Below are 27,419 nucleotides of genomic sequence, written 5' to 3'. Positions count from 1 at the left end.
AAAAAAAAAAAAAAAAGAAAAGAAAAGAATGCAACTGGACCACTTTCTTATGCAATACACAAACTCAAAATTGATTAAAGACCTAAATGTGTGACCTGAAACCATAAGAATCCTAGAAGACAGCATTATGCATTTCTCTGACATCATTCATAGAACATTTTTCTATGGATGAACATTTTTTGTATGTCTCCTGAGCCAAGGGAAACAAAAGCAAAAATAAACTACTGGGACTACATCAAAATAAGAACTTCTACACAGCAAAGGAAACGACCAAAAAACTAAGAGACGACCTAATGAATGGGAGAAGATATTTGCAAAGTACATATCTAATAAAGCATTAGTATACAAAATATATAAAGAACTTATACAACTCAACACACACACACCAAAAAAAACAAAAACAAAAACAAAAAACAAACGCACAAATAATTCAATTAAAAAATAGACAGAAGACATGAATAGACATTTCTCCAAAGAAAACATACAGATAGCCAACAGACACATCAAAGGATGCAGAACATCATTCATCATCAAGGAAATACAAATCAAAACCATAATGAGATATCACCTTACACCTGCCAAAAATGGCTAAAATAAAAAACTCAAGAAACAACATGATGGCAAGGATGCGGAGAAAAAGGAACCCTCATGCACTGTTGGTGGGAACACAAACTGATGCTGCCTCTATGGAAAACAATATGGAGGTTCCTCAAAATTAGAACTACTCTAGAATCCAATAATTGCACTACTGAGTATTTACCCCCAAAATGCAAAAACACTAATTCAAAGGGATCCATACACCTCTACGTTTACTGTAGCATTATTTACAAGAGTCAAATTATGGAAGCAGCCTAAATGTCCATTGAAAGATGAATGGATAAGATGTGGTATGTGTACGTACACACACACACACACACACACACACACACGCACACACACACACTCACACTCGATGGAATACTAAGCAGCCATGAAAACAAAAATGAAATCTTGCTATTTGCAACAACATGGATGGGGCTAGTGTATAATGCTAATGTGAAGTAAGTCAGAGAAAGACAAATACCACATGATTTCACTTATATGTCAAATTTTAAAAACAAAACAAATGAGCAAAGAAAAAAAGAGAGAAAGAGAGAAACAGAAATAGGGTGATGGGAATTAAAGAGCACACATCATGATGAGCAGAGAGTAATGTGCAGAATTTCTGAACTGCAATATTGTACACCTGAAACTAATAATACTGTATGTTAACTGGACTTAAAATTAAAAACTTAATACAAAAATTGTATGACACCCCTAAAAAAAGTAATGCTTTACTCTGCAGTTTTGAAAACTTTGGGGGCTATACAATACTAAATTGAGAAATTTCCTATGTTTATAAGACCATTTAATAATTCTAAAATATTATTCTATTTTATTTATTTATTCTATATTATTTATTCATAAATATTCTAAAATACATAATTCATGTTAATTTTAATTATTCTTTAGGTTCTAATTCTTATTAGATAAGTATTTGTCCCTGAATATACAAAGAAAGATACAAATTATACTGAACCTCATAGTTTACTAAGTGGTCTTGATTCTGAGATTGTAAAACTATGTTGCACTTCCCATTCTTAAGAGAAACTTCCTGGGGCACCTGGGTGGCTTGGTGGCTTAAGCCTCTGCCTTCAGCTCAGGACACGGTCTCAGGGTCCTGGGATCAAGTCCTGTGTCAGGCTCTCTGCTTGGTGGGGAATCTGCTTCCCCCTCTCTTTCTGCCTGCCTCTCTGCCTGCTTATGATCTGTTAAATAAAACTTAAAAAAAAAAGAACAAAAAGGGAAAACTTCCTCTAGTAATAATGCTGCCAATGAATAATTTTATTATAAACTTTATAATATTAAAAGAAATAGATACTATTTTTAATATTAAGTGATCAGGCTAAAGGATTATGTTTTAAAGGTAACCACTCTTGATTTTTTTAAAAAAATCATCTTTGAATTAAGATAATTTTAATATGAAAAAAACCTTTTACATTAAATCAAGAGGTGTTATACTGAATGATGAAGCATTAGAAGGACTGCCATTATTAGCAGAAATTAAAGTAAGATATCATTCACATCACTGTTATTTACTATTTTGCTGGAAGTTCAAGCCAACATAAGAAGAAGCAAAAATGTCATTTTGTGGATGTTCTGACTGCAAAACCCAAAAAAACAAGTTAAAGTTTTGTTTTAACTACTAAGTGGATTCGGAAGGTAGCTGAATACCAATAAAAATATAAAAATCAACACAGATTTCAAATTGATCTCTAACAATAACCACTTGGAAGTTATAATGGGACAATCTCCATTTGCCACAACCAAAAAATGTAAAATTTGTAGGAATACTTAAAACAGGATATGTATAGAAAGAATGAATCAAAGTACATCTCACTGAGACACAAAAACACTTAAAGATATATAATCTGTGTTCTTAAATTGACAGACAAAATGCTGAGAAGTTTTTAATTCTTTCCAAATTAATTTATAGCTTATCTCAATTCCCATACGAATTTTCAGGAATGTGACAGTGCATTTCCACAATTTCTGTGGTATACTAAATCCATGAAAGTAAAACTTTTTGACAGATTTATAAAAAGAAATTTCTTCAGTAAAGCTAATATAATTAAAATAGCACAGTTAGAACACAAAAGACAAACAGATTAACGGAACAGAATAAAACTTCAAAGCTGCCCAATTACATTAAATTAAGCAGTTATTATATGATAAAAGGAATATTATCAACCAAAAAGGAGTAGATTAAACAATGTATGTTTTTGAGAAAATTGATTATTTAGAAACAAATAAAATTTGATCCTCACCTTATGCCATATATCAAAATAAATTGTTAAATATAATCAATTAGTTATAATAAGAATATATATATTTTATAAGGAAGCTTTCATTAGGAAAAATGATTCATTAAATTTTTATTATTTCACAAAATATTTCATTTATAGATTTCAGTGTCTACATAATGGTGAAACTCTAATCTTTCTTTTACAATGCCAAATGGGTACTCCAGAACTCTGAATTACAAGAGATAAAAATGAAAGCATTTAAATCAGGTAAGGAAGCTTTCGAGAGGAAACATAACTAATCATAATGGACTATCAAGTTCTACAGAGGTAAAAAAAAAAAAAAAGACTATGATACTGACCACTCCTTTAATACCAGGTTCAAACATCTATAATCACAGTGAAGACACTGAATACACGGATAGTAATCTGTTACTATAAGCTATTTTTCTTTAAATATCAAACTATACCTTTCTGTTGAGAATATATAATTCTTATCATACACTAGTATTATTAATTCATTTCTAATTCACTGTTATCAATCAAAAATCCAATTTATCTTTTTAAAAAATCCAATTTATATGCCACATACTCTTTAACACATTCAAATCATACTGGAATAGTGCTTAATTGATTAAAGAAGCCAGTTACACAAAACAAACGAGCGAAAGGGAAAATGGGGAGGGGGGAACGGTCCAAACCACGAAACAGACTCGCAACTATAGAGAATAAACTGATGTTACCAGAGGGTAGGTGGGAGGAAGGATCTGTTATATAGGTGATAAGGATTGAGGAGGGCACTTGCAATGAGCACCGAGTGTTGTATGGAAGTGCTGAATCACTCTATTGCACAACTGAAACTAATATTACACTGTATGTTAACTAATTGGAATTTAAAAAAAAAACTTAAAAAAAAAAAAAAAGCCAGAAGCCCATTACATCAATCAAGTATATGGCCACAGAAAATCCACAGTTAGCTGTCCAGGCTGTGTTACATACAAACCCTATCCTGTTGAAAAAGAATGTCAAGAAGACACAGCAGCACCTCCCCCATCACTTCTCTCTCAACAATAACTTAAAAGTGTAGTTCTCAGTGATAGTAAGTCAGCACTGGTACTATAAATATTGAGGACAGATCTTCTTAAGTATATATTTGGCATATAGCATCATTTCAAATCACATTTCTCTTACATATTTTACTCTCTCTTAGGAACATGAGAAGTTCTTCAAATTTAGCAAACTTAAGAAGCAAAATGGTAACATTTATAGCTAATGTTAGAAAACCAGATCCTCTGCCAATGTTTTAATCACAAAGTACAAATACCAATGGAAGCTTATCTCCCTCTGGAGATTGCACATAACAAGAACTTTTTTGATCCTTATGAATTACAGCTTAAAAGCACATCAGAGGGCAAACTGCAATCAACACCACAGTTATATCTTGTTTCTGTTATTAATCTTATGGCCTATGACAGATTTCAAGATGGTCTTTCTCATTCTTCCAATCAGATCAAGCCTTTCCATGGTCCCTTTCTACAAACTCTTGGATACCAATATATTTGGATATACACTGTCCTCTTTCTGCTTTTGACTAAATGCACAGAACATATCTTGGAACCTACACATGCTTTCTCTTCCTTAGACTCTAACCCCTGAACAATGAACTTAAGTTCATTATTTTATTTTAAAGATTTTATTTATTTATTTGACACAGAGAGACACAGCGAGAGAGGGAGGAGGAGAGGGAGAAGCAGGCCTCCTGCCAAGCAGGGAGTCTGATGTGGGACTTGATCCCAGAACCCTGGGATCATGACCTGAGCTGAAGGCAGACACTTAACAACAGAGCCACCCAGGCACCCAAGTTCACTATTTTAAATGTCTTCTTTTAAATGTCCTTTCTTATACTGAATTACCCAATTGGATTTTATTGACAACATGCATTTTCCATCATATCTTATTGGGTGCCCAACTCTTAAACTATTTCAATCAGCCATCACCCACAATTCAAGAAACAATGGCCTATAGGGAAGATATGTGCTATGATGAGTGCTATGAACTCTGTAAGACTGATGATTCACAGACCTGTACCCCTAAAATAAATAATGTTTTATATGTTAATAAAAAAAAAAACAAACAATGGCCTATAAAGCTGCAGAAGAAATCAAGTATTTGTAAATATCTTAAAAAACTTTAAAAATGAGATTCAATGTGTAATCACTATTTTTAAAACTGTTAATGACATAGTTTATGTATTTTTTTGGTACTAAGTCCCTGAAATCTACAGTGTGCCTAAATTCAGACTAGCCTCATTTCAAATGTTCAATAGCCACATCAAATAATGAATACTGGGCAGCATGTGTTTAGAAGATTCCAGTGGAAGACTAATGAGTATAGTGATCCCTGGGTTTTTCCATGTTTACTGGCTCTTTTTTTTTTTTTATGGATTTGATAAGGAGCAGGTTGGCACAATATAAAATTCCTATTTCTTGAATTTTTTAAAAACACTGTTCCATTACTGAATTGCTTTGTATATTGCCAATGAGAAGTCTGATGCCAATCTGATTATCTTTCCTTTTTAAAAAAACTTCATCTTTTTGAATGGAGGCTCTAAGAATCTTTCCTTTGTACTTATTTTTACTTTTTTTTTTATGGTCACCAAGTGATGAATTTATTTGTGAAAGAAAAGTTGTGCTTTTGTTTTTCACTTAGACACAAATAAATGCATAAGTAGAAGTTTTACTAGACTAAGTCTCTGAATTTCCCATTACAGGTCAATTTTTTTTTTTTAAAGGGCGGTTTTTTGGTTTTTGTTTTTTTTTTAATATTTTATTTGTTTATTTGACAGCTAGAGAGAGAGCACAAGTAAGCAGAGTGGCAGGGAGATGGGGAGAGAGAGAAACAGACTCTCTGCTGAGAGCCCGATGCGGGGCTCGATCCCAGGACCCCGGAATCATGACCCGAGCCGAAGGCAGCTGCCCAACCAACTGAGCCACCCGGGCGCCCCTACAGGTCAATTTTTGCAAGTACATGGCTGCTTCTTTCACATCACGTAGATTCTGGTCTTTCTTTCCTTCAGAAAAATTTCTAGTTTTAAATATTAGCTCATTCATTGTTGTTTTTCTCCTTTTGGGCTCCAATTGTGTATATAATGGATCTTTTCCCTATCTTCTACATCAATCATTTGCCTGTTTTCTTCAATGCTTCCTAATAAATTTTCAGTCAACTCTATTCTTTCCTGTTACAATCCAAGTTTTAATTTCTAAAATGGTTATTTTTCTTCAATTTCTTCTAGCCAACTCTTCTTTCACATCACTCTGGTATTCATCCACTTCTGTTTCAAGAATCTCAAACTCTTACTTGAGGAATTTTTTCTCTTCATATATGCAAAGGCTTAAAGATATTTAATATAGGTCATGGTATAATGTTACTGATCATGGCTTTATGGTTGGTTTAGGAAGAACACTTTTAACAGCTAAAATGTTGGTTCTTATTTTTTGCTTTATTCACTGTAGCAATCTGTTTATCATTTGCAATATTCTATTCAGTGTATAGTTTTTATTTTCCGTTCATGGGCAATAAAAATTTATGCACTAAGGGTAAATATTTGGGATGCATATCTAGATTTCTAGTTCAAAAGCTCTCTATTCTGGACTTAAACCAAAGGCGGTTTCTAGTTTGTCTTCCAATTTTAGGGCTTTCTTATTTCTCCAGAATACTTAATTTTCCTATCTTGCATCCTGCTTTCCCTTCACCATCAAGTCTGCAAGGCAAAACAAGATCATCCCCAAAAGTGGCACCCATCAGATATACTGCCTAGGGTCCTGTGTACTTTAAAGTCTCTTCCTTTTCATTTCTCATCAGCGAATGCTCTCATTGAATCTAAGACCATATTTTAGTATGTTCCAGGCTAGGACTTTTTTTTCCTATAGGCATTTTTAACTATGTACCCTTGGGCTCCTGGTTCAACCAACTTTCCTCTCATCTTTTAAAAGTAGTTTCAGCAGTCTCAATGAATTCCATCACAGGCTCTGATGCTAAGTAGGCTAGATTTTGATATTTCTTTGTCTCCCTAGTAATCTGAAGGTCTTAGTCTGTCTTCTAGTTATACTTAAGGCATAGGTTATATTAGTTGGTTTTACTTTATCTCTTTGATGATCTGTGTCAGTTTTTAGAGAATGTGTGGAAAAACTGAGATTTAGGTAGCTGCCATTATTCAATGGCAATCCAGGATTCTCAATTCATGAAGAATTGTCAACGGCTTGTTAGTTCACTACTTCAGTCTCCTCTATTCTACAAATGTTACCTTTACTTAGTTAAAACTGAACTTTTGATAATTTGTGACTAGTACCACTAATAAGCTCTCATGGACAATGGACACAATAACTAGAAGAGTCACACGATACAAAAATATGTAAAGGAGGTAAGAACATAATGAATATAGCTTGCAAAAGAAATATATCACTTCTAGAAACACATTGACAATAATATAATAATTGTAAGGGACTTTAACACTCCCCTCATTGAAATGGACAGATCAGCCAAGCAAAAGATCAACAAGGAAATAAAGGCCTTAAATGACACACTGGACCAGATGGACATCACAGATACATTCAGAACATTCCATCCCAAAGCTACAGAATACACATTCTTCTCTAGTGCACATGGAACATTCTCCAGAAGAGATCACATCCTGGGTCACAAATCAGGTCTCAACTGGTATCAAAAGACTGGGATCATTCCCTGCATATTTTCAGACCACAACGCTCTGAAGCTAGAACTGAATCACAAGAGGAAATTCAGGAAGAACCGAAATACATGGAAACTAAAGAACATCCTTCTAAAGAACGAATGGGTCAATCAGGAAATTAAAGAAGAATTGAAAAAATTCATGGAAACAAATGATAATGAAAACACAACAGTTCAAAATCTGAGGGACACAGCCAAGGCAGTCCTGAGAGGAAAATATATAGCGATACAAGTCTTTCACAAGAAACAAGAAAGGTCTCAAATAAACAACCTAATCATACACTTAAAGGAGCTGGAGAAAGAACAACAAAGAAAGCCCAAACCCAGCAGAAGAGAACTAATAAAGATCAGAGCAAAAATCAAGGAAATAGAAAAAAAAAAGAACAAATCAACAAAACTAGGAGTTGGTTCTTTGAAAAAATTAGTAAGATTGATAAACCCCTGCCCAGACTTATCAAAAAGAAAAGAGAAAGGACCCAAATAAATAAAATCATGCATGAAAGAGGAGAGATCACAACTAACACCAAAGAAATACAAATAATTATAAGAACATATTATGAGCAACTCTACACCAGCAAATTTGACAATCTGGAAGAAATGGATGCATTCCTAGAAACATATAAACTACCAAAACTGAAATAGGAAGAAACAGAAAACCCGAACAGACCCATAACTAGTAAGGAGATTGAAGCAGTCATCAAAAATCTCCAAACAAACAAGAGCCCAGGGACAGACGGCTTCCCAGGGGAATTCTACCAAACATTTAAAGAAGAATTAATTCCTATTCTCCTGAAACTGTGCCAAAAAATAGAAATGGAAGGAAAACTTCCAGACTCATTCTATGAGGTCAGCATCACCTTGATCCCAAAACCGACAAGGATCCCATCAAAAAAGAGAATTACAGACCAATATCCTTGATGAACACAGATGCGAAAATTCTCACCAAAATACTAGCCATAGGATCCAACAGTACATTTAAAGGATTATTCACCATGACCAAGTGGGATTTATTCCAGGGCTGCAAGGTTGATTCAACATCCACAAATCAATCAATGTGATGCAATACATTAATAAAAGAAAGAACAAGAACCACATGATACTCTCAATAGATGCTAAAAAAGCATTTGACGAAGCACAGCATCCTTTCCTGATCAAAATTCTTCAAAGAGTAGGGATAGAGGGTACATACCTCAATATTATCAAAGCCATCTATGAAAAATCTACCACGAATATCATTCTCAATGGAGAAAAACTGAGAGCTTGTCCGCTAAGGTCAGGAACACAGCAGGGATGTCCATTATCAACACTGCTATTCCACAGAGTACTAGAAGTCCTAGCCTCAGCAATCAGACAACAAAAAGAAATTAAAGGCATTCAAATTGGCAAAGTAGAAGTCAAACTATCACTCTTCGCAGATGATATGATATTATATGTGGAAAACCCAAAAAACTCCACTCCAAATCTGCTAAAACTTATACAGGAATTCAATAAAGTGTCAGGATATAAAATCAATGCACAGAAATCAGTTGCATTTCTTTACATCAACAACAAGACAGAAAAAAGAGAAATTAAGGAGTCAATCCCATTTACAATTGCACCCAAAACCAAAAGATACCTAGGAATAAACCTAACCAAAGAGGCAAAGAATCTATACTCAGAAAACTATAAAGTACTCATGAAAGAAACTGAGGAATATACAAAGAAATGGAAAAATGTTCCATGCTCGTGGATTGGAAGAACAAATATTGTGAAAATGTCTAGGCTACCTAAAGCAATCTACATGTTTAATGTAATCCCAATCAAAATCCAATCCTTTTTTTTTTCCCGAAAGAAATGGAACAAATAATCCTAACATTTATATGGAACCAGAAAAGACCTTGAATAGCCAGAGGAATATTGAAAAAGAAAGCCAAAGTTGGTGGCATAACAATTCCAGACTTCAAGTTCTATTACAAAGCTGCCATCATCAAGACAGTATGGTACTGGCACAATGACAGACACATAGATCAATGGGACAGAATAGAAAGCCCAGAAATAGTCCCTCAACTCTATGGTCAACTAATCTTCGACAAAGCAGGAAAGAATGTCCAATGGAAAAAAGACAGCCTCTTCAACAAATGGTGTTGGGAAAACTGGACAGCCACATGCAGAAAAATGAAACTGGACCATCTCCTTACACTACACATGAAAACAGACTCAAAATGGATGAAGGATCTCAAAGTGAGAAAAGAATCCATCAAAATCCTTGAGGAGAACACAGGCAGCAACCTCTTTGACCTAAGCCACAGCAACTTCTTCCTAGGAACATCACCAAAGACAAGGGAAGCAAGGGCAAAAATGAACTATTGGGACTTCATCAAGATCAAAAGCTTTTGCACCACAAAGGAAACAGTTAGCAAAACCAAAAGACAACTGACAGAATGGGAGAAGATATTTGCAAACGACATATCAGATAAAGAGCTAGTGTCCAAAATCTATAAAGAACTTAGCAAACTCAACACCCAAAGAACAAATAATCCAATCAAGAAATGGGCAGAAGACATGAACAGACATTTTTGCAAAGAAGACATCCAGATGGCCAACAGACACATGAAAAAGTGCTCCACATCACTTGGTATCAGGGAAATACAAATCAAAACCACAATGAGATACCAGCTCACATCGGTCAGAATGACTAAAATTAACAAGTCAGGAAATGACAGATGCTGGAGAGGATGTGGCGAAAGGGGAAGCCTCCTACACTGTTTGTGGGAATGCAAGCTGGTGCAACCACTCTGAAAAACAGCATGGAGGATCCTCAGGAAGTTGAAAATAGAGCTACCCTACTACCCAGCAATTGCACTACTGGGTATTTACCCTAAAGATACAAATGTAGTGATCCAAAGAGGAACGTGCACCTGAATGTTTATAGCAACAATGTCCACAATAGCCAAACTATGGAAAGAACCTAGATGTCCAACAACAGATGAATGGATAAAGCAGATGTGGTATATATATACAATGGAATACCATGCAGCCATCAAAAGAATGAAATCGGGCCATTTGCGACAACGTGGATGGAACTAGAGGGTATTATGCTTAGTGAAATAAGTCAATCAGAGAAAGATAATTATCATATGATATCCCTGATTTGAGGAAGTTGAGAGGCAATGTGGGGGCTTTGCGGGTAGGAAAAGAATAAATGAAACAAGATGGGATCGGGAGAGAGACAAACCATAAGAGACTCTTAATCTCACAAAACAAACTGAGGTTTGCCGGGAGGGGAGAAGGGAGAGGGACATGGGGTTATGGACATTGGTGAAGGTATGTGCTATGGTGAGTGCTGTTAAGTGTATAAACCTGGCGATTCACAGACCTGTACCTCTGGAGCTAATAATACATTATATGTTAATTTAAAAATTTAAAAATTTAAAATAAAGAGAAATATATCGCTTCTATGGTGCATTTGATAGCTTAGGGTAAAAAGTAAAACCAAGATATTAACACGAAAGAAGTAAAATAATTTCTTGTTTCTACTAAAACAGCAGTAATCTTTCATGTCCAGTGATTTCAGATTTAACGTGGCTATTGAAAAACCGTGGATAACAAGTTTCAAAGTCCCTTACTTAAAAGGAATAATTTGGGTCCCAAAAGTAAGTTAATTCAGAAATAATGAAGGCACAGAACAGACTAAAAGCAAATGACAACAGCAAGTTCTGTTAGAGAAGATTCACAAAGTAATCTTTATTAACGGCTTATATATATAATCTGGTATTCTTAGGATTATAGCTTCAGAAGGGAGTCAAAAATCAAAATAATGAATAAAAAAAAGAACAAAGGTAAGGAATAACAAGTATTCAACAAGTGGATGAGTATGATATTAGGTTAGGAATGTGGACTAGAAACTAAATACTTTTTTCTTTAGAGTAAACTGGGTTGTTATACAGAACATAATTATATGACTCTTCTATGAAATAGGAACTGTCATTAAAAATTAAAAATTAAACAAAGTTAGAGCACAAAGGTACATGAGGCAATGAGACAGAGGAAAACAGCCTAATCCTTTAGGACAAGAATTTAAAGCTGTGTTGGTGATCATGCTGGCATTTTTTTGTGGTTCACTCAGCAACAGAACACGGTCCCCATGCTCTTACAATGGAATAGAATTTTTTATTATGAATGGACTGTTAATTTTTCTTGTCTTTGGGCATTTGTTTTATGCTAGCAGTCTGCCTTACAAGGGGATTTAGATGTCATATTCTCTAATGATAATTCCTGTCCTAATGTTTAGGGATAAAAATATGGCCTACTGTTTTAAATTTTCAAATAAGCATGAAATAGAGTAACCATACTGCAATAAACATTTATAGTGAATCCTCTATTCTCTGAAACAAAAGAAGTAAGAGTAAACAGAATCTTATTTCTTAAACAGTAGCTTTCAAATATTTACTAAAAACATTTTAAAACTGAGATCTAAAGTATTTATATGAATGAATGAATGCTTCTATTATTTAGTTGAAATTCACACAAAATGCTAAAGCAAAATATTTTCCATAAAACCCACTATTAAAACTGTCTAATTCTTATCTCTTAAGATTCTGACATATATATTTAATGTTATCCCCCCAAAATTTAAGAAAACCACTTTGAAATCATTTATCAATTTCAGATTATGATAATTTTTGATGTGCAATTCAAATATACTAAATTTCCATGGTGTAAAAACTTTAAAAAGCATAATTTCTTTCCATTCAGATGTGTCCCTTCCAATGACAGGTTAGTAGACTGTAAAATAAAACTTTAAATTTAGATTTCTATTACACATATTACCATCTTATACTTGTACAGAATGGCGAAATCATTGTTTCTTGATCAAGTGCAATTCTGTACAAGCAGTGGTATTTTTAGCTAAACACCTGACACTAAGAAAGAATTATGACAACAGAAGGTTTCTGCAAAAAAAGCCAGTACAGATTCACTTAAGTTAAATGTTTTATAATTTTACCTTTAAGAGGATAAAAGTAGCAATGGATCAATCACTTTAAGGAAAATAAACACCTTACTAGTTTTTTTAAAATGTCAATAAAACATCTATAATATAAGTCTGTAATTCAAGAAAAAAGGTTTCTATATCATTCTCATCTTTAATAATATAATTTGAAAATATTTTAAAAAAACAAAAATTTAAGACACAATATTAAAACTATCTTTTGGAAACACTTTCACAGCCTATAAACTCAGCAAAAAGCTACACTTCATTCAGAATGTAATTTTTTATTTTGTAGACTAAGAGTTCAATTCCAAACTCTAGATTCTGTCAGAGTAAGGCAAGTAACGTCATAGTGTCTATTTCCTTTTCCTTTACATGGAGATGGGAACACCTCTTCATGGGACTAAGGGAAAGTTTGATTTAGATAAAAGATAAAGCCCCAAGTCCAATGCTAAGTACATAATAAGCACTCAGTCAATGACAGATAATCATTCTTCAGTTAACCACTAGACATCTGCATGAATGAACTCCCTCTTCCCGTGACAGAAAATTCTTTTCTGTCAATAGTCTTAGATATGAGGACACATGAATTTATTTTAGATATTTTTTTCTTTTTCTTTTTTAAAGATTTTATTTATTTATTTAACGGAGAGAGAGGGCGAGATCACAAGTAGGCAGAGAGGCAGGTGGGGGAGGGGGGAAGCAGGTTCCCTGCTGAGCAGAGAGTTCAATGTGGGGCTCGATCCCAGGACCCTGGGACCATAACCTGAGCTGAAGGCAGAGGGTTAACTCACTGAGCCACCCAGGCACCCCAAATTTTGTTAGATTCTTAAAAAGACATATTCCTTTTGCTCCCTTCTTGGGGAGTCAATAGTTAAATTTGTAGAGTTTGTTGTTTTTATTGACATCTTGTGGCTATTGGCCTTAACACTTTATAATATACAATTTCAACGCTATTTTCAATAAATAGTTTCAATGAGTAAGTCTGCAATAGATCTGAAATTTAACCCAACAATTATATACTTCTATTTCTTAAATCTATTCTTTAAAAAGTTATAAACTTTGGCTTCCTTTTTTCATTTTTCTTCTTCAACTTCAGTTCTCTATCAGTATTTCCAGAGAGGGCTGAGCAACCCTCTACATATAATAACCAAGAACACTGCCTCCATATCATTCAGTTTCTGAACAAATGGTCCATTAAGAAAATTATTTTTTCTAACACACAAAAAATAACAGGTCACTAAAAACAAAAGATGAGTATAATAAAACAACTCTTCAAAATATAAACTTGAGATATTCAATTTACTTAGACCAATTACATTATGTAAATCTGCATCTGCCTATACAGGCATATAAAACTCAGGTCATCACTTGATTCTTTCTAGTCTTCCTGACCATGCTGCACAAAAGAACTTTCTGTGATCATGGAAATCAAAAGATTTCAAAAGAACTTTCTGTGATCATGGCTTAGTATCTGTGATCCCCAAAAAGGTAGTTACTAGTCAAGTGTGGCTACTGAAAATAAGACTAAGGTACTTACTTTTAAATTAAATTAAATGATTAAATTTAAATAGCCACATTTATCTACTACAATGGACGGCACAGCCTTAGACACACTCCTTTTCTTTCTCTTTACTGGAAGCTCTTATTTAAATCCTTGTTTTAAGTCCCTTCTCTGTCATATCTAAGATTGAACAGCTTGACAGAGTTACAATCTCAAAAGCAAAGAGAATTACTGAAAAAGACTTTTCCAAGCTACTTTTAAAATGTACTTTTTGATGAAGAGTACCACATTCAATTATTTTAGATTTTCTAAGCACAGTTCACTGAGAAATGAAAAATAAAATAAAAAAGTAATAACACACACATCTGAGTTGCTTGAAATTAAAACTCTAACAATATATACTGTCTTCTAAATTCTCTGTCAGCTACATAACTAATCCCAGAATAAGATAATGGTATGATTAAAAACAAGTACAGCACAAACCATAGCACAATAAAGCAGTACTAAGTAAACAGATAAAAATCACTGTTACGCCCATCTATTCTCTGTGATAATAGAAATATTAATGAATGGAAATATGATGGATCAAATGAAACAATACAATGTGTTAGCCAATGAAGAGTTGTACAATTTTTATCATGAGTATTATTTACCACATATCAAGTCCTAGCTCAGTTTTAAGGGATTTTTGAATGACTGATTATGGTTCTTTCCAATTAAATCTGAGCATAAGCATTACTTTATTTACTTTTCATAATCATTACTTTAAAGTAAAACTATTAAAAAGGTGACCATAAGATCTCAGACAAAGATTTTAGGTATTTTAAGTTCCCCTTTGTTTTCTTCCCCAGTCTCCCCATATACACACATACTCATCTCTTTCAAACAAATGTAGGCATTTAGAAGGAAAACAACTATGGTGCTTATCTGTTAGAAATGAAAGCATGGCCTCTCTCTGGGGCTGGTATTAATGTCATTACCACCAGTCAATTCCTCCTTTCTTCTGCCTATCAAAACTTGGCTTTTATTACCTTGGGGGTGGGGAGATGGGGAGGGAGAGTGGAGCATGTAAAACAACTTCAGTATTCTGGGGATTCAAAAGAATTCAAGCTATGTGAATGCAAGTTATGTGCTAAACTACATACCAATTTCTGAATGACTACTGATTTAATTTTTTTGTTTGGCATTTAAAACATAATGAAACTTACTATTCTGAGCCAGCGCTTGAAGCAGACAATCCAAGCATCCTTCTAAACTATCCTCAGTTCTGTCAACAGCTGTTATCTTCAACTTCTTCAAGGTATCACTGAGATTATCTGCTTATAGAAAAAAAGAGAAATCAGAACTCTCACTAAAATATGATCCTCACGTTTCATGACCGTTACCACTAACAGGCATTATTGTGAATAACTTCCACAAACATTACAAAATGGCAATGGACTGTACCATTACAAATTTTTTAAATAAAATGTATCCACATTTAACTCAGATATTAAATATTCATTCTGTATATGTGAGATACCAGGGATATTCAGGAATATTACAGATTGTCACAGAACATCTTCTTCAGGATTCTTATACCATATTTAGCCTGTTCAAGAAACCATCCATGATTAATTAAAAAAAAAAAAAAAAACGAAATGTCCCCAAAAGATTACATTGCTTTGCAAATAATATTTTGTTTCATTTTTGGCTTCCTCTGCTGTATTTCAGACATAAAATGAAAATGAAGGTTTAGAAAAGTTTCAAAATGACTTAAAATAATAGAAAGCTGATAGTTATAAAACCTACTCTAACACTGCCATTTGAAAAACACTTCAAATCAAAATACTGCTATAAACTAAAACATGTACATTTTGGATTATAAGGCCATGCTCTAATCCTAATTGCATGTGGTTTCCCCCACACTATACACTGTAAAAATTTCTTTACATTAAAAATTCAGATCCCCACATTTATCCAATGTAAATTTTATTTACATCAATTATTTCTATCAACATTTAAATACTAAAAATTAAAACACTTTTTAAGATTCATTTTAGTAAGTCATTTAACTCTAAGTTATAAAATTTAACAGTAATATTTAAAAATATATATATTTCAGAAACAAAAAACTCATTAAAAATAGTATTGTTCTACCTTTTAACAAGTCTCCATAATGTCTGCCTTTACAGAAAGTAACTGGGTTTTCACATCTGCTTCTATAATTTGTTGTTTGGGTTAAGCAGATGAAGAAAATTCACCCTTAAGCAGCCTTAAAACATGTGAGGCTGTTTTTGAAAAACAGCAGGGTATTTTAATAGCCTTTTCAGATAATTGTGGATATTCTTTGACACCACGCCAAAACTGGACAAGTGGTAGTTTTTAAAGGTTGGTTGCCATAAGAAATCTGAAACAATATTAATAAATGCTTCCAACTCACATTCATATCCACTGATCTCCTACACTTTGAATCTTTTATGCATGTAAGATATTTATCATCAAAGCACTGGTCATCAAAAAAATTAGGTCGTGGAGTTACGCATATTTTCCAAATACTGACATATTTCATTATACTATTTCAAAATAAAATATTTGCTAGTATCATCACTAATCTTATTAAAAGACTCTTTGTAAATCCTGGAGAAATATCAAGCTGAAGGCATGCAAGTTTCCCAAAATTCTAATTTTCTCTTACAAACTTCAATTTCATTACCAGCAACAAATACTGTCAGCTATTTCCTTAAATGATATATTAGCCTCATTCACTTGTGAGAAAATATCTGCCAAATATAAAAAACCAGTCTTGTCTGTTCTTTCAAATAAAAAATGACTTTCCATGAAAAAAAAAAAAAGTACCTTGGTCAGCTCATAAACCACTGCTCAAATGTTTCTCTTCAAAACATGAGACTCTGCAATGCAACAAGTGTTTTATGTGTACCTCCCATTTCATGACAAAGAATATTTTTAAAATGTGTATACAGATATTGAGGGTTTTTTTTTTAATTTTTTTTTCCTGCTTCATAATGGGCATTCTTAAGCTCATATTTTTTTCTTCTTCATGTTACAATGAAGAATACTACTAATACAATTCAGTACTACTACTGCTCTGATTCACACATTTTAAAGCATCCTCAGTTTTTACCCATAATTGCTTTTGTACCATAATTAGGGCAAATGCAGGCAGTACTGACCTCATAGACACGCTAATGGGATACCAAGGACCTCTAGCATTGCTGCTGCAGTTAGAAATTCAGGTATTTTCTTACTTCAAAGTAAGGTATACATTGTAATAGACTTCTGCTCATTTCCAGGTCAAAACAATTCTACAAATATGATGAAATCCCTTATTATAAAATGAAAGATAATTACTTTCCATGCCAATCCAAGAAAAAGTAGACTTAAGATTTTACATAATATAATAACAACATGCTCTAGGGACACCTCATACAACCTGACTGTTCCAGTAAACCTAAACCTATACTTTATTAAAAATCCCAGATTATCATTCATATCCAAGTTTAATATTTACTTTCTTAAGAGGGGCTAAGCAGTTTTAAAAAACTGATTTTTATTCTAAAGAAAAAGTACATTTGTATGTATCTCTTCTGTAAGCTAAAAAGAAGATGTAGGGCATCATATTTCAGATATTCTTGTTCAAACTTACTAAGTTCATATTAAGTTAATTTTCCTGAAATAAAGTATGAATAATGTACAGTATCTAAGTTCATATTATTAAGATTAATAAATGTAATTATCCCAACACCAAGGAAAAAAATAAGACTTATGTTAGTCAAATTACAGCAATCCATCAAAACTATCAGTCAACAAGAAATAAAAGGCAGTTAAGGGGCGCCTGGGTGGCTCGGTGGATTAGACCGCTGCCTTCGGCTCAGGTCATGATCTCGGGGTCCTGGGATTGAGTCCCACGTCGGGCTGTGTGCTCAGCAGGGAGCCTGCTTCCCCCCCCCCTCCGCCTGCCTCTCCATCTACCTGTGATCTCTCTCTGTCAAATAAATAAATAAAATCTTTCAAAAAAAAAAAAAGGCAGTTAAGACTCATTTAGTACTACTGATGTTGGCATCTGAGTCTTTTTAAATTCTTTCCTTCCCTTCATCCCATCCCCAAAGCTCCTTACTTAATATCCCCTTCTGATGGGAGTCTCAGTCTGGATTATATGAGTCCAGAGACAATCCTTGTCCATTTTATCTAAGTCTCCTCTGCCTTAACCCCTCAGGATCATTTTCAATCACCATATCCATTCTTCACAGCACTATTCACAAGTTTTAATTATATTTTTTGTTTAACTGTTAATATACGCTCCCCCACTATATTTTATGGGACATCAACTTAACTATAGTCATTGCACAGTGCCCAGTAAATATAAGGACTGAGTTCGTTCTTTGCACAAAGCTGTCTAGTTACCATCCTTTGTATCACACATTTAAGAGCCAGAGTGGGCCAATAGCAAAGGCAAGTTAATTGTGACCTGTTAAGCACCTACTACGTACTCCATATAATTTAAAATATAAATAGTGTCTTACATTTTAAGATACCAAAAAAAAAAAAAAAAATTCACTGAAGACAATTTAAGCATTTAAGAATATAAAATATGTAACTAAAAACTACATAGATCATCCCACTTTTAAAAGACTTTTTATGTCAGTAAAAAAGCATTCAGCCTCTCCATGGGAATAATTACATGCCTATTAATGATGTGAGATCTTCTCAGGGAAGTTCATTAAATTCTACATCCAGAGACAACCAAAGCTGTCAAACAGAATTACTATAAATCTATTATGATTTTAAGCATTTTAAATGAATGAACAGGTTAGTACTGAAAGAAACATTAATCAGTTTATAAAATAAAATGCTAGAATGTTTCATATCTTTATTAGAATGCTGATTACATGAATATATAATACATTTCCAAAGTTCATCAAACTGACCATTTAAAATCTGTGCATTTTAGCTTATAGAACAGAGGGAGTTAGGAGCAGAGGGTATTATTTCTGGAGCAGAGGGTATTATTTCTGGACTCCCTCAAACTATGACAGTACATTTCAGCAGTGAATTCTTACCATTAAGACACTGAAATTGTTCTAATGGAAATCTTTCAGCTTCTGGTGGCAGGGATGAAGGGGAGGCAGTAAGTCAAGAATAATTTTCATGGGAGGTTCTACTACTAAGAAGTATTAATAATCAAAATAAATTTTTTCTTAGAAGAATTTCTTTCCTATATGACAACATTTGACAAGACTAGCTTGTTTTATGAAAGAAAATACAACATTTTCAGAGTTAAGCAAAGTTGACTTTGTCATTAATTCTGCACTGCCTACTTCTAACCACTTCTTCACTCTTAAAACCACAACCTAACCAAGTCTTCTTAAACTCTATCAAAATTACACTTGCCAAGGTCTTAAATGATATCTTGACAAATCCAATGGATTTTTCTCAATCCTCTTATCCAATATCTTCGTAGCAACAGACTCCTTTCTTTTTTGGTACACTTTCTACTGACTTCAGAACACCAGTCTGAACATTTGTTCTCAGGCTGCTGCTTCTTTCTCTACCCCTTCGATGTTAGTGTGACCTCCGTTTTACCTTTTCTGTATTTTTCGTTTTGCTAGTTTTATAGTCCTAGGTTCATAAAACTCTTAGCTTATTTCTACTGTTAGATGGGAAATTCTTGTAGAACAGTAACTTCTAAGATATACACACTGCCCTCTATAGTGGAAATTTACCAAACCCTGAAAATCTACCTTACTTTCTGAATTACTTGCATCTTTTATTGTAAATTATGGTACAAACTGCCATGATTAATATTTTTATTAGGATGGGGGATACTAAAAACAATGACATTTTATTATGTTTTTTTCTCATTCTAATTATTTCAGAAATCAGATAAACACTTTCCAAGCAGCCACCATTCATTCTTTTTTTTTTTTTAACTAACATATAATGTATTATTTGTTTCAGGAGTACAGGTCTGTGAATCATCAGTCTTATACACTTCACAGTGCTCAGCACAGCCCATCCCCTCCCCAGTGTCCCTCACCCAGCCATCCCATCCCTCTCACCTCCCTCCCCTAAAGCAACACTCAGTTTGTTTCATTCTTAAATGGTATTAAAGTCTATTTTAGTTTAAACCAGAAACATTGTAATCTAACTTGTCACCTTTGATTACAGGGTCAAGAGTCTGACAGATGATCTTTGCAACTACAGTCTTAAGCCATCATGGATAAAAACCAAGATATAGTTTGCAGAATTTTATTTCACACAATATCCAAAACCTTTTCACTTAGAGTTCAAGAACTATTTTACCGTTGTTATAGCTATCAAATATAGCTTTAGCATATAACATGACATAATAAATTAATACATTGGCTTTTTTTTTTATTAGATAGTGATTTATAGTGAGACCCAGGCTTAATTCTTTGTTCCAGAAATGACCAAAAAAAAAAAAAAAAGTGAAGGTGATTTCTTTTCCTCAACAACCCCCAATAAATTTAAAATACTATACAAAATAGTGGTCAAGACCCAAAATACGGTAAGCCAATTTAGAAAACAATGTAGATACATCAACAAAGCTTGAGGGTATTTGTCGAAGAATTTAAAGAAACCCAAGAATTATACTAGAATGATGTTGGAGAAAATGTATAATCCGTCATTACAAATACCCTCTGTGTGAAGAACTGTTGGAGAGGTGTCTGGGTGGCTCAGTTGGCTAAGCAGCCGGACTCTGAATTTTGGCTCAGGTCATCATCTCAGAGTCATTGAGATCAGCCCTGAATTAGACTCTGTGCTGGGTATGGAGCTTGCTTAAGAGTCTCTCTCTCTCCCTCTCCCTCTGTGACTCCTGTCCCAGTTCAAGCACATGCACCTACTCTCTCTTAAAAACAAAAAAAACTATTGGAATGATCTCTATACACAAGAGTTCCAGAAAATGCCACAAAGTAGAAACCATATACTTTCAAATTTCACTTTTATACAGGTAAGCTAATTGAGTTCATATCGAAGGAAAAACTCTCTAAACATAAAAATAAGCACTTGAAATGTATTCGCTCTGCTCCAGTTTCTTATACCTAGCATATGCCTGCAAACCAACTTGAGTCCTTACAGTATCAATATCTTACCACCAGGATCTTACAGAACATTTTATCAGTTTACTCTATTATCCAGTATTTCCCAGTTTCTCAGTCCCCACTTATCTCTGGGACCTCATACTCCCTTAGATTAGAACATTGATCTAGGACTTAATTATTTTTTAGCCGTGAATTTCTACTTCTCCAGGATAATACGTAAGTGTCTACCTACAATGCTTTAGCTCTGGCACTTACATCCAAGAGTAAAAGATAATCATCCCTCCAAGCTCTGCCCTACACTCTAGGATATACCTAACAGGGAAAGAAAAGCAGACAAGGCACAGATAATATAAATTGAATAAGATGAAATTCTGCTAAATGTAGGGGAATGTTTAAAGGCTATATAAGACAGATTAAGAGAAGTGTTTGGGCTGTATATTTAGACTTGTTACAAGCAGTCCTGAGCGAGATTCTTCACCAGAACATACTTAAAAGTATTTAATTAAGATTGGTGCAAAGGGAGTAGTTCTACTTAGTAACCTAATAAATAACAAGGAAGAGATAAAACACACTGAAATTCATAAATTTTTAGGTAACACCAACTTTTCTGGATAATAAAATGCAAAACAGAAAAAATGGTACCTACACAGATAATCAAAAATGTGAAAGGTGAGCTTAACATAAGTATATATTAAGAATCTAAAAAAAAAAAGATACTATTTCAACTATTATTTATGAACCCACAAATATTTTCCCAGGATAATGCTACAGAAAGCAAAAGGAAAATTGAGATTCAAGATAAAACAAAGGAGAATTTAAATAAAAACTTAACAGAAAGTTTGACAATACCCTTACTTAAAGCTACGATGCACCATAAATTTGAAAGAAAATTAAAGCAACAGGATGAAGAGACATTAAGTCAACTATCAACTTGTTACTTAGCTCGAAATTCATTACTGCCAATCTATAAAAACGAATCTGGGCCCTTTAAATATTTTTTCCTTTGCCAGGTGGCATGATACAAGATTTGTCTATCTGAGGACAATGGATAGCACTGAAGAGGAAGATGCTCTCCTTCTGGCTCAGCTTTCATAATTTTCTGCAGTGTCACAAGTCCACAAGTCATAGCTTTCAACATACATTTTGTCCAGTTCTCAATTCAGGCAGCAGGACTATATCCAAGAGCCCTAGACAACTCAAGTCTGCATCCCATCACCTTCTGACCAAGTTTGTCCTTCCTTGGATATGCTCCCATAACCCTAGATTTCTCTTCAGATTTGCTATCTACCTTTAAAAAGTTACTTTCCTATTATTGCTTAATAATTTCTATATTAAATGTCTCCTGTTTAAATTACTGTGTAATGGAAGATTATTCTCTTTGGATTTCTTGATATTCCTGCACTATTAGGGCCTTCTGAGCAAGGGAAATTGATAAATTATAATAAAGGTAGTCTCCCTTTCTGGAGACATTTTAGGATCATAAAAAATTTCCCTCTTCTTTCCAGAGATTTGCTTTTAGCTTATATTTAGAGTAATACTCCTAGAGATACTTCTCCCTTTCCCTAGTGATAATTTGTTTTAATTCCAGAGTAAAGACATGGGTGTGTGTGTGCGTGTATGCAGTTTTTTATATTTACAAATACACACATACAAACTTTAAAGCATAATCAATCCAAATGTTACTATAATACTGATTACCTTTCTATGGTAATGTTCTTAATAAAAAATATTATTATTGCAATTAAATTATTTTAGAAAATCATAATGACCCTATAATTGAAATCCCTTGGTTAATATACAATAAAGTATTATTTTTTCCAGTGGAAACGAACTTAAAACCCACTGTCTCCCAAAAGGTAATGGAAAAGATACAGATTCAAACTAATTTTGCCAAATACACTAATATGAGGTTATTATTATAAAATTAACATTAAAATTAATACCAAAGATAGCAACTACATTTTAATTTGGAGAGATGAATATAGATATTCCTTTTTCCTATCAGGGTTTTTGGGTTTTTTTTTAAGATTTTTATTTATTTATTTGACAGACAGAGATAACAAGTAGGCAGAGAGACAGGCAGAGAGGGGAAAGCAGGCTCCCCGCCAAACAGAGAGCTTCGAGGGGGTATAGCTCAGGGGTAGAGCATTTGACTGCAGAGAGCTTCGATCCCAGGACCCCGGGATCATGACCTGAGCGGAAGGCAGAGGCTTTAACCCACTGAGCCACCCAGGTGCCCTCCCATCAGGTTTTATTAGGCTAGTGTGTTTTGGAAAAAAAAAAATACACAGATTTTAGTGGTAACTATCCTTATTAAGACTGACTGACATTTTTAATTAGCCAAACAGGTAAAATTTACTATAAAGCAACAGTAAACTGTTTAAGCTGTATAAACATGTATATTTCTTTTCTGGCAGCAAATATATCTTTAGGGGAAAATTAAATAAACCACAGAGGACAAAATTCTCTGTTAAGCTATCTTTCATTGAGATGAAAAGAAAAACTCAGTAAACATTTATTCATCAGGTAGTTCCCACTGTGATGAGTTTAAATAACAATTTATTTCTTACTGAAACAATGCATCTTTCAGGTTTTATAACTGTTCCAATTATTACAGTTACATAACAAACTACCTCGAACTTAATGGCATAAAGCAAAACCCATTTCACAGATTCTGTGAAACAGGAATTCATAAAGGGCACATTGAGGAGGGTTTTTCTGTTCCACAAGGTTTGGGGCCTCAATGTAAAGTTTCAAAGGATAGGGGTGTATCTCCAAGAGTGACTACATAGCAGGGGCTGGCATCATCTGAATCATCTGATGGTTCTGGTAATTGGCCTCAAAGGACTTGAAGGTTATGAATGCCAACCTGACACCTGAGGCCCCTCCACATGGCATGGTTTCCTCACAGAATGGCAACTACAGGGTCAGACTTTTCCAAAGCTCCAAGCAGACTGGTATTCCCACAAACAAGGTGAAAGCAACACTGTGTTTTACTACCAAATCTAGGAAATGACACAGCACTTCTGGTGCATTCTATTGGTTACAAGTGAGTCACAAGCATGCCCATATTCAGCAGTAAGAGAACTCCCCAACTCTCAATGGGGAATGGCAAGTTCTAGAAGAATATATGGGGGGCAAGAGGTATTGTTGTGGCCAGCTTTGGAAAACATAATCTACTATAATTATATTTACTAAACTGATTTGGTTAAAATAAAACAACCAACAGCATTAAATCCTTTGAATGTTTTACCACTGAACACAAGGTACAGTTTCCCCCAAAATGACTGTATGCTCAGCTTTGGAAACAGAAATTAAAATTTATATGGTTATTATCTTAATAATATTTATGAAAAAGGATTATTATTACTATCTATATACTGTAGATAAGAAAGTTCAATTTGAAAGCTGAAAAACTTACTTAGAAAGGTAGTGCCAGGAGTGCCTGGGTGGCTCAGTGGGTTAAACCCTCTGCCTTCGGCTCAGGTCATAAGCCCAGGGTCCTGAGATCAAGCCCCGCATCTGGCTCTCTGCTCAGCGCAGAGCCTGCTTCCCTTCCTCTCTCTCTCTGCCTGGCTCTCTACGTCCTTGTGATCTCTGTCTGTTAAATAAATAAATAAAATCTTAAAAAAAAAAAAAAAAAAAAAAAAAGATAGTGCCAAAGGTGAGATAAATCCAGACATGTGTGTCTTCAACACCTAGGTTCTTTCCACTGGACAGGCAGCCCACATATTACCATGTTAAATGAAATTCATGCAGATTTCATGAAAATCAGAGCTGTGCAAAGTGAAGTCTACCTAATTCTTGCTTTAGAGAGATGTAAACCCTTCAAGAATGAATTTATAACCCAACCATGTTACATAGTTGTACTAGCTAACTGCCTATGTATGTGAATGTGTGCAGCAAAATAAAGAAAAAAAAAAGGGTTGGTTGGGAAGGGAGGGGAATCACAATGAAATGTAGCAGAGGCAGCCTCTGCCCTTGTATCTCAAGGGTAATAACAATGCTGGGTACATACTCTAGCTTCCATTAAATGTTTAAATAGATAAATAAGTTCTAAGAACTACTTTCTTGATCATTTCAAGTAATGAGCACCTGTATATTCCTGAGAAGCTATACTAGGGCTGAAATGGTACATATGATGTTTTCTCTCATTAAAATTCTTGGGGCTCTTGTTTTTTCTTTCAAGAATCCAAATTACACCCTTATCTGTTTCTATTAGTCATTTCTTTAATATTATCTTCCAGTTAGAGGTTCTAAACTTTTCAAAAGCAGAAACTGTCACCACTTGCATTACTTTTCACTTTCTGTAATGCATAATATGACAGTCCTATGTTTCTTGTTTCTGATCTGACCAATGATGTTTTATACAAACCATATAGAACCAGAAATGTGACAGTTTTATTGTTTCTTGGAGCTTCACACCACTCTTGCCAAAAATGCATTCTTACAACCAAAGCAAATTAAGTTAGTCAGCATTAATCCTATCTTTATTGTAATTGGTTTTGTTTTTGAAGCCAATTATATACTTTTAAAAGTAAACTAACATTTCTATTTCTGTAAAACAAATATTTCAATGTAAAATTTTTTTTTTAAGATTTTATTTATTTGAGAGAGAGAGAGAGCACAAGTAGGGAGGAGGGGGAAAGAGAGAAGGAGAGGCAGGCTCCCCGCTGAGCAGGGAACCTGATGTGGGACTCAATCCCAGGACCCTGGGATCATGACCTGAGTCAAAGGCAACCCCTTACCCAACTGAGCACCCAGGCGCCTCTAAGTTTTGTTTATTTATAATAATCAGTCTCATCTCTTATAATGGAGTTACTTGAGGAATCTTCAAATGGAATATTTTTCAAAAGAACTAAAGGAAATAATTTTTATTTTTTTATCAATTTCTTGTTAAAAACAATCTCAGATGGTGTTAGTTCACAGTTTTGAAAGCATTTTTTTGTTAAAGTTCCATGATTCCTGGTTGTTGTTTTTCTGACTATAAAAACCAACCCCCCACCCATAAGTTAGGAGAACTTACTAGTTATTTGAAATTATTTTATATAATTTTATATAATTCTTTTCTACATAATTTATAATTTAACTTGTTTTATATTCTTTAAAATTATAGAATTCTATGTAATTTATTTTATATAATTGGTTTAAATATATAATCCTTGTATGTTAGAAAATGCTTTCTAATATACACAAGAAAATGATGCTTTCTACAAACAATCTAGCAGCCCTATTGCACTTTGATGACTCTTTAAAAATGCCATACCATCATTCTGCCTAGAAAGGCACCATCACACACACACCCCTTCCAAAAAATAGGGGGAAAAATACAATGATCTGGGTTTGGGAGGTGGTCAGTCTTATTAAATAAGTGAGTGTAAAGGTTTGCACATTATAATTTGTATTAGTTCTTTATGAAATTAGTTCTCTATGAAAAGGGGCTCTATCCCCCCTTCCATTTTTAATCGAAATCTATTACTTGGTTTTTATTCAATAATAATGATAGTATTTGAAGAATACAGATGAAAAAGGGATTTAAAAGAGCTTAAGTAACTGGCCAAAGGCTATACTACAGAATTAATTTATGAAAGAGGAGAGATTCTATCCTCTACCTCTTCAATTTCATTTTTTTTTAAAGACTTTATTTATTTGACAGACAGAGATCGTAAGTAAGGGGGGGTGCACGTGCCCTGCTGAGCAGGGAGCCCAATGCGGGGCCCAATCCCAGGACCCTGAGATCATGACCTGAGCCGAAGGCAGAGGCTTAACCCACTGAGCCACCCAGATGCCCCTCTCTTCAAGTTCTTATATAATTCTGATCAATTACAGATTTGGTTTAATTATGATTGATGAGAATATTATGTATCACAGATATTGGCTTTGCTCTTGACTACTTACATGACAATTTTTGCAGTAATTTTGAACTAAATTTATTAACTTTGAAAAAGTAATGTAAGTTCCATTTTACCACAATTTTGAACACAATTATAGCTTTTGAATTACTAAAGCATTAACAGAAATCTCAGAGATTGAAATTCAAATATTTATAAGAGCCATATGCCACATTAACAAAAGCTAAAAATGAGATGATCATCTCAGTAGATGCAGAAAAAGCATTTGTCAAAATTCAACATCCATTCATGATAAAAACTCTCAACAAAGTGGAGTTACAGAGAACATAACAACCTGCATTATTTAACATAATCTGGCCATATAGGGGGAACGCCTGGGTAGCTCAGTTGGTTGAGTGTCTGACTCTGGATCTCAGCTCAGGTCTTGATCTCACAGTTGTGCATTCTAGTTCCGCAATGGGC

The 27,419-nt window shown here is 34.0% G+C and overlaps 1 protein-coding gene across 4 annotated transcripts in view; it reads right to left on the bottom strand.

The window, feature by feature from the left end:
• RAP1GDS1 (Rap1 GTPase-GDP dissociation stimulator 1) overlaps nt 1–27,419 on the bottom strand; it is a 160,255-nt gene that overhangs the window by 119,813 nt on the left and 13,023 nt on the right. For 3 of the 4 annotated variants that reach the window (XM_059376242.1, XM_059376243.1, XM_059376252.1), the window contains exon 2: nt 15,250–15,360. In XM_059376242.1, the coding sequence (XP_059232225.1) occupies nt 15,250–15,360 (111 nt within the window). The remainder of the gene's footprint in view (nt 1–15,249; nt 15,361–27,419) is intronic. The other variant, XM_059376245.1, reaches the window with a different exon arrangement.

The sequence above is a fragment of the Mustela nigripes genome, chromosome 1, assembly GCF_022355385.1.
Source record: "Mustela nigripes isolate SB6536 chromosome 1, MUSNIG.SB6536, whole genome shotgun sequence".
In the NCBI taxonomy this organism is placed as follows: Eukaryota; Metazoa; Chordata; class Mammalia; order Carnivora; family Mustelidae; genus Mustela; species Mustela nigripes.
This window is presented reverse-complemented; position numbering and strand designations above follow the sequence as displayed.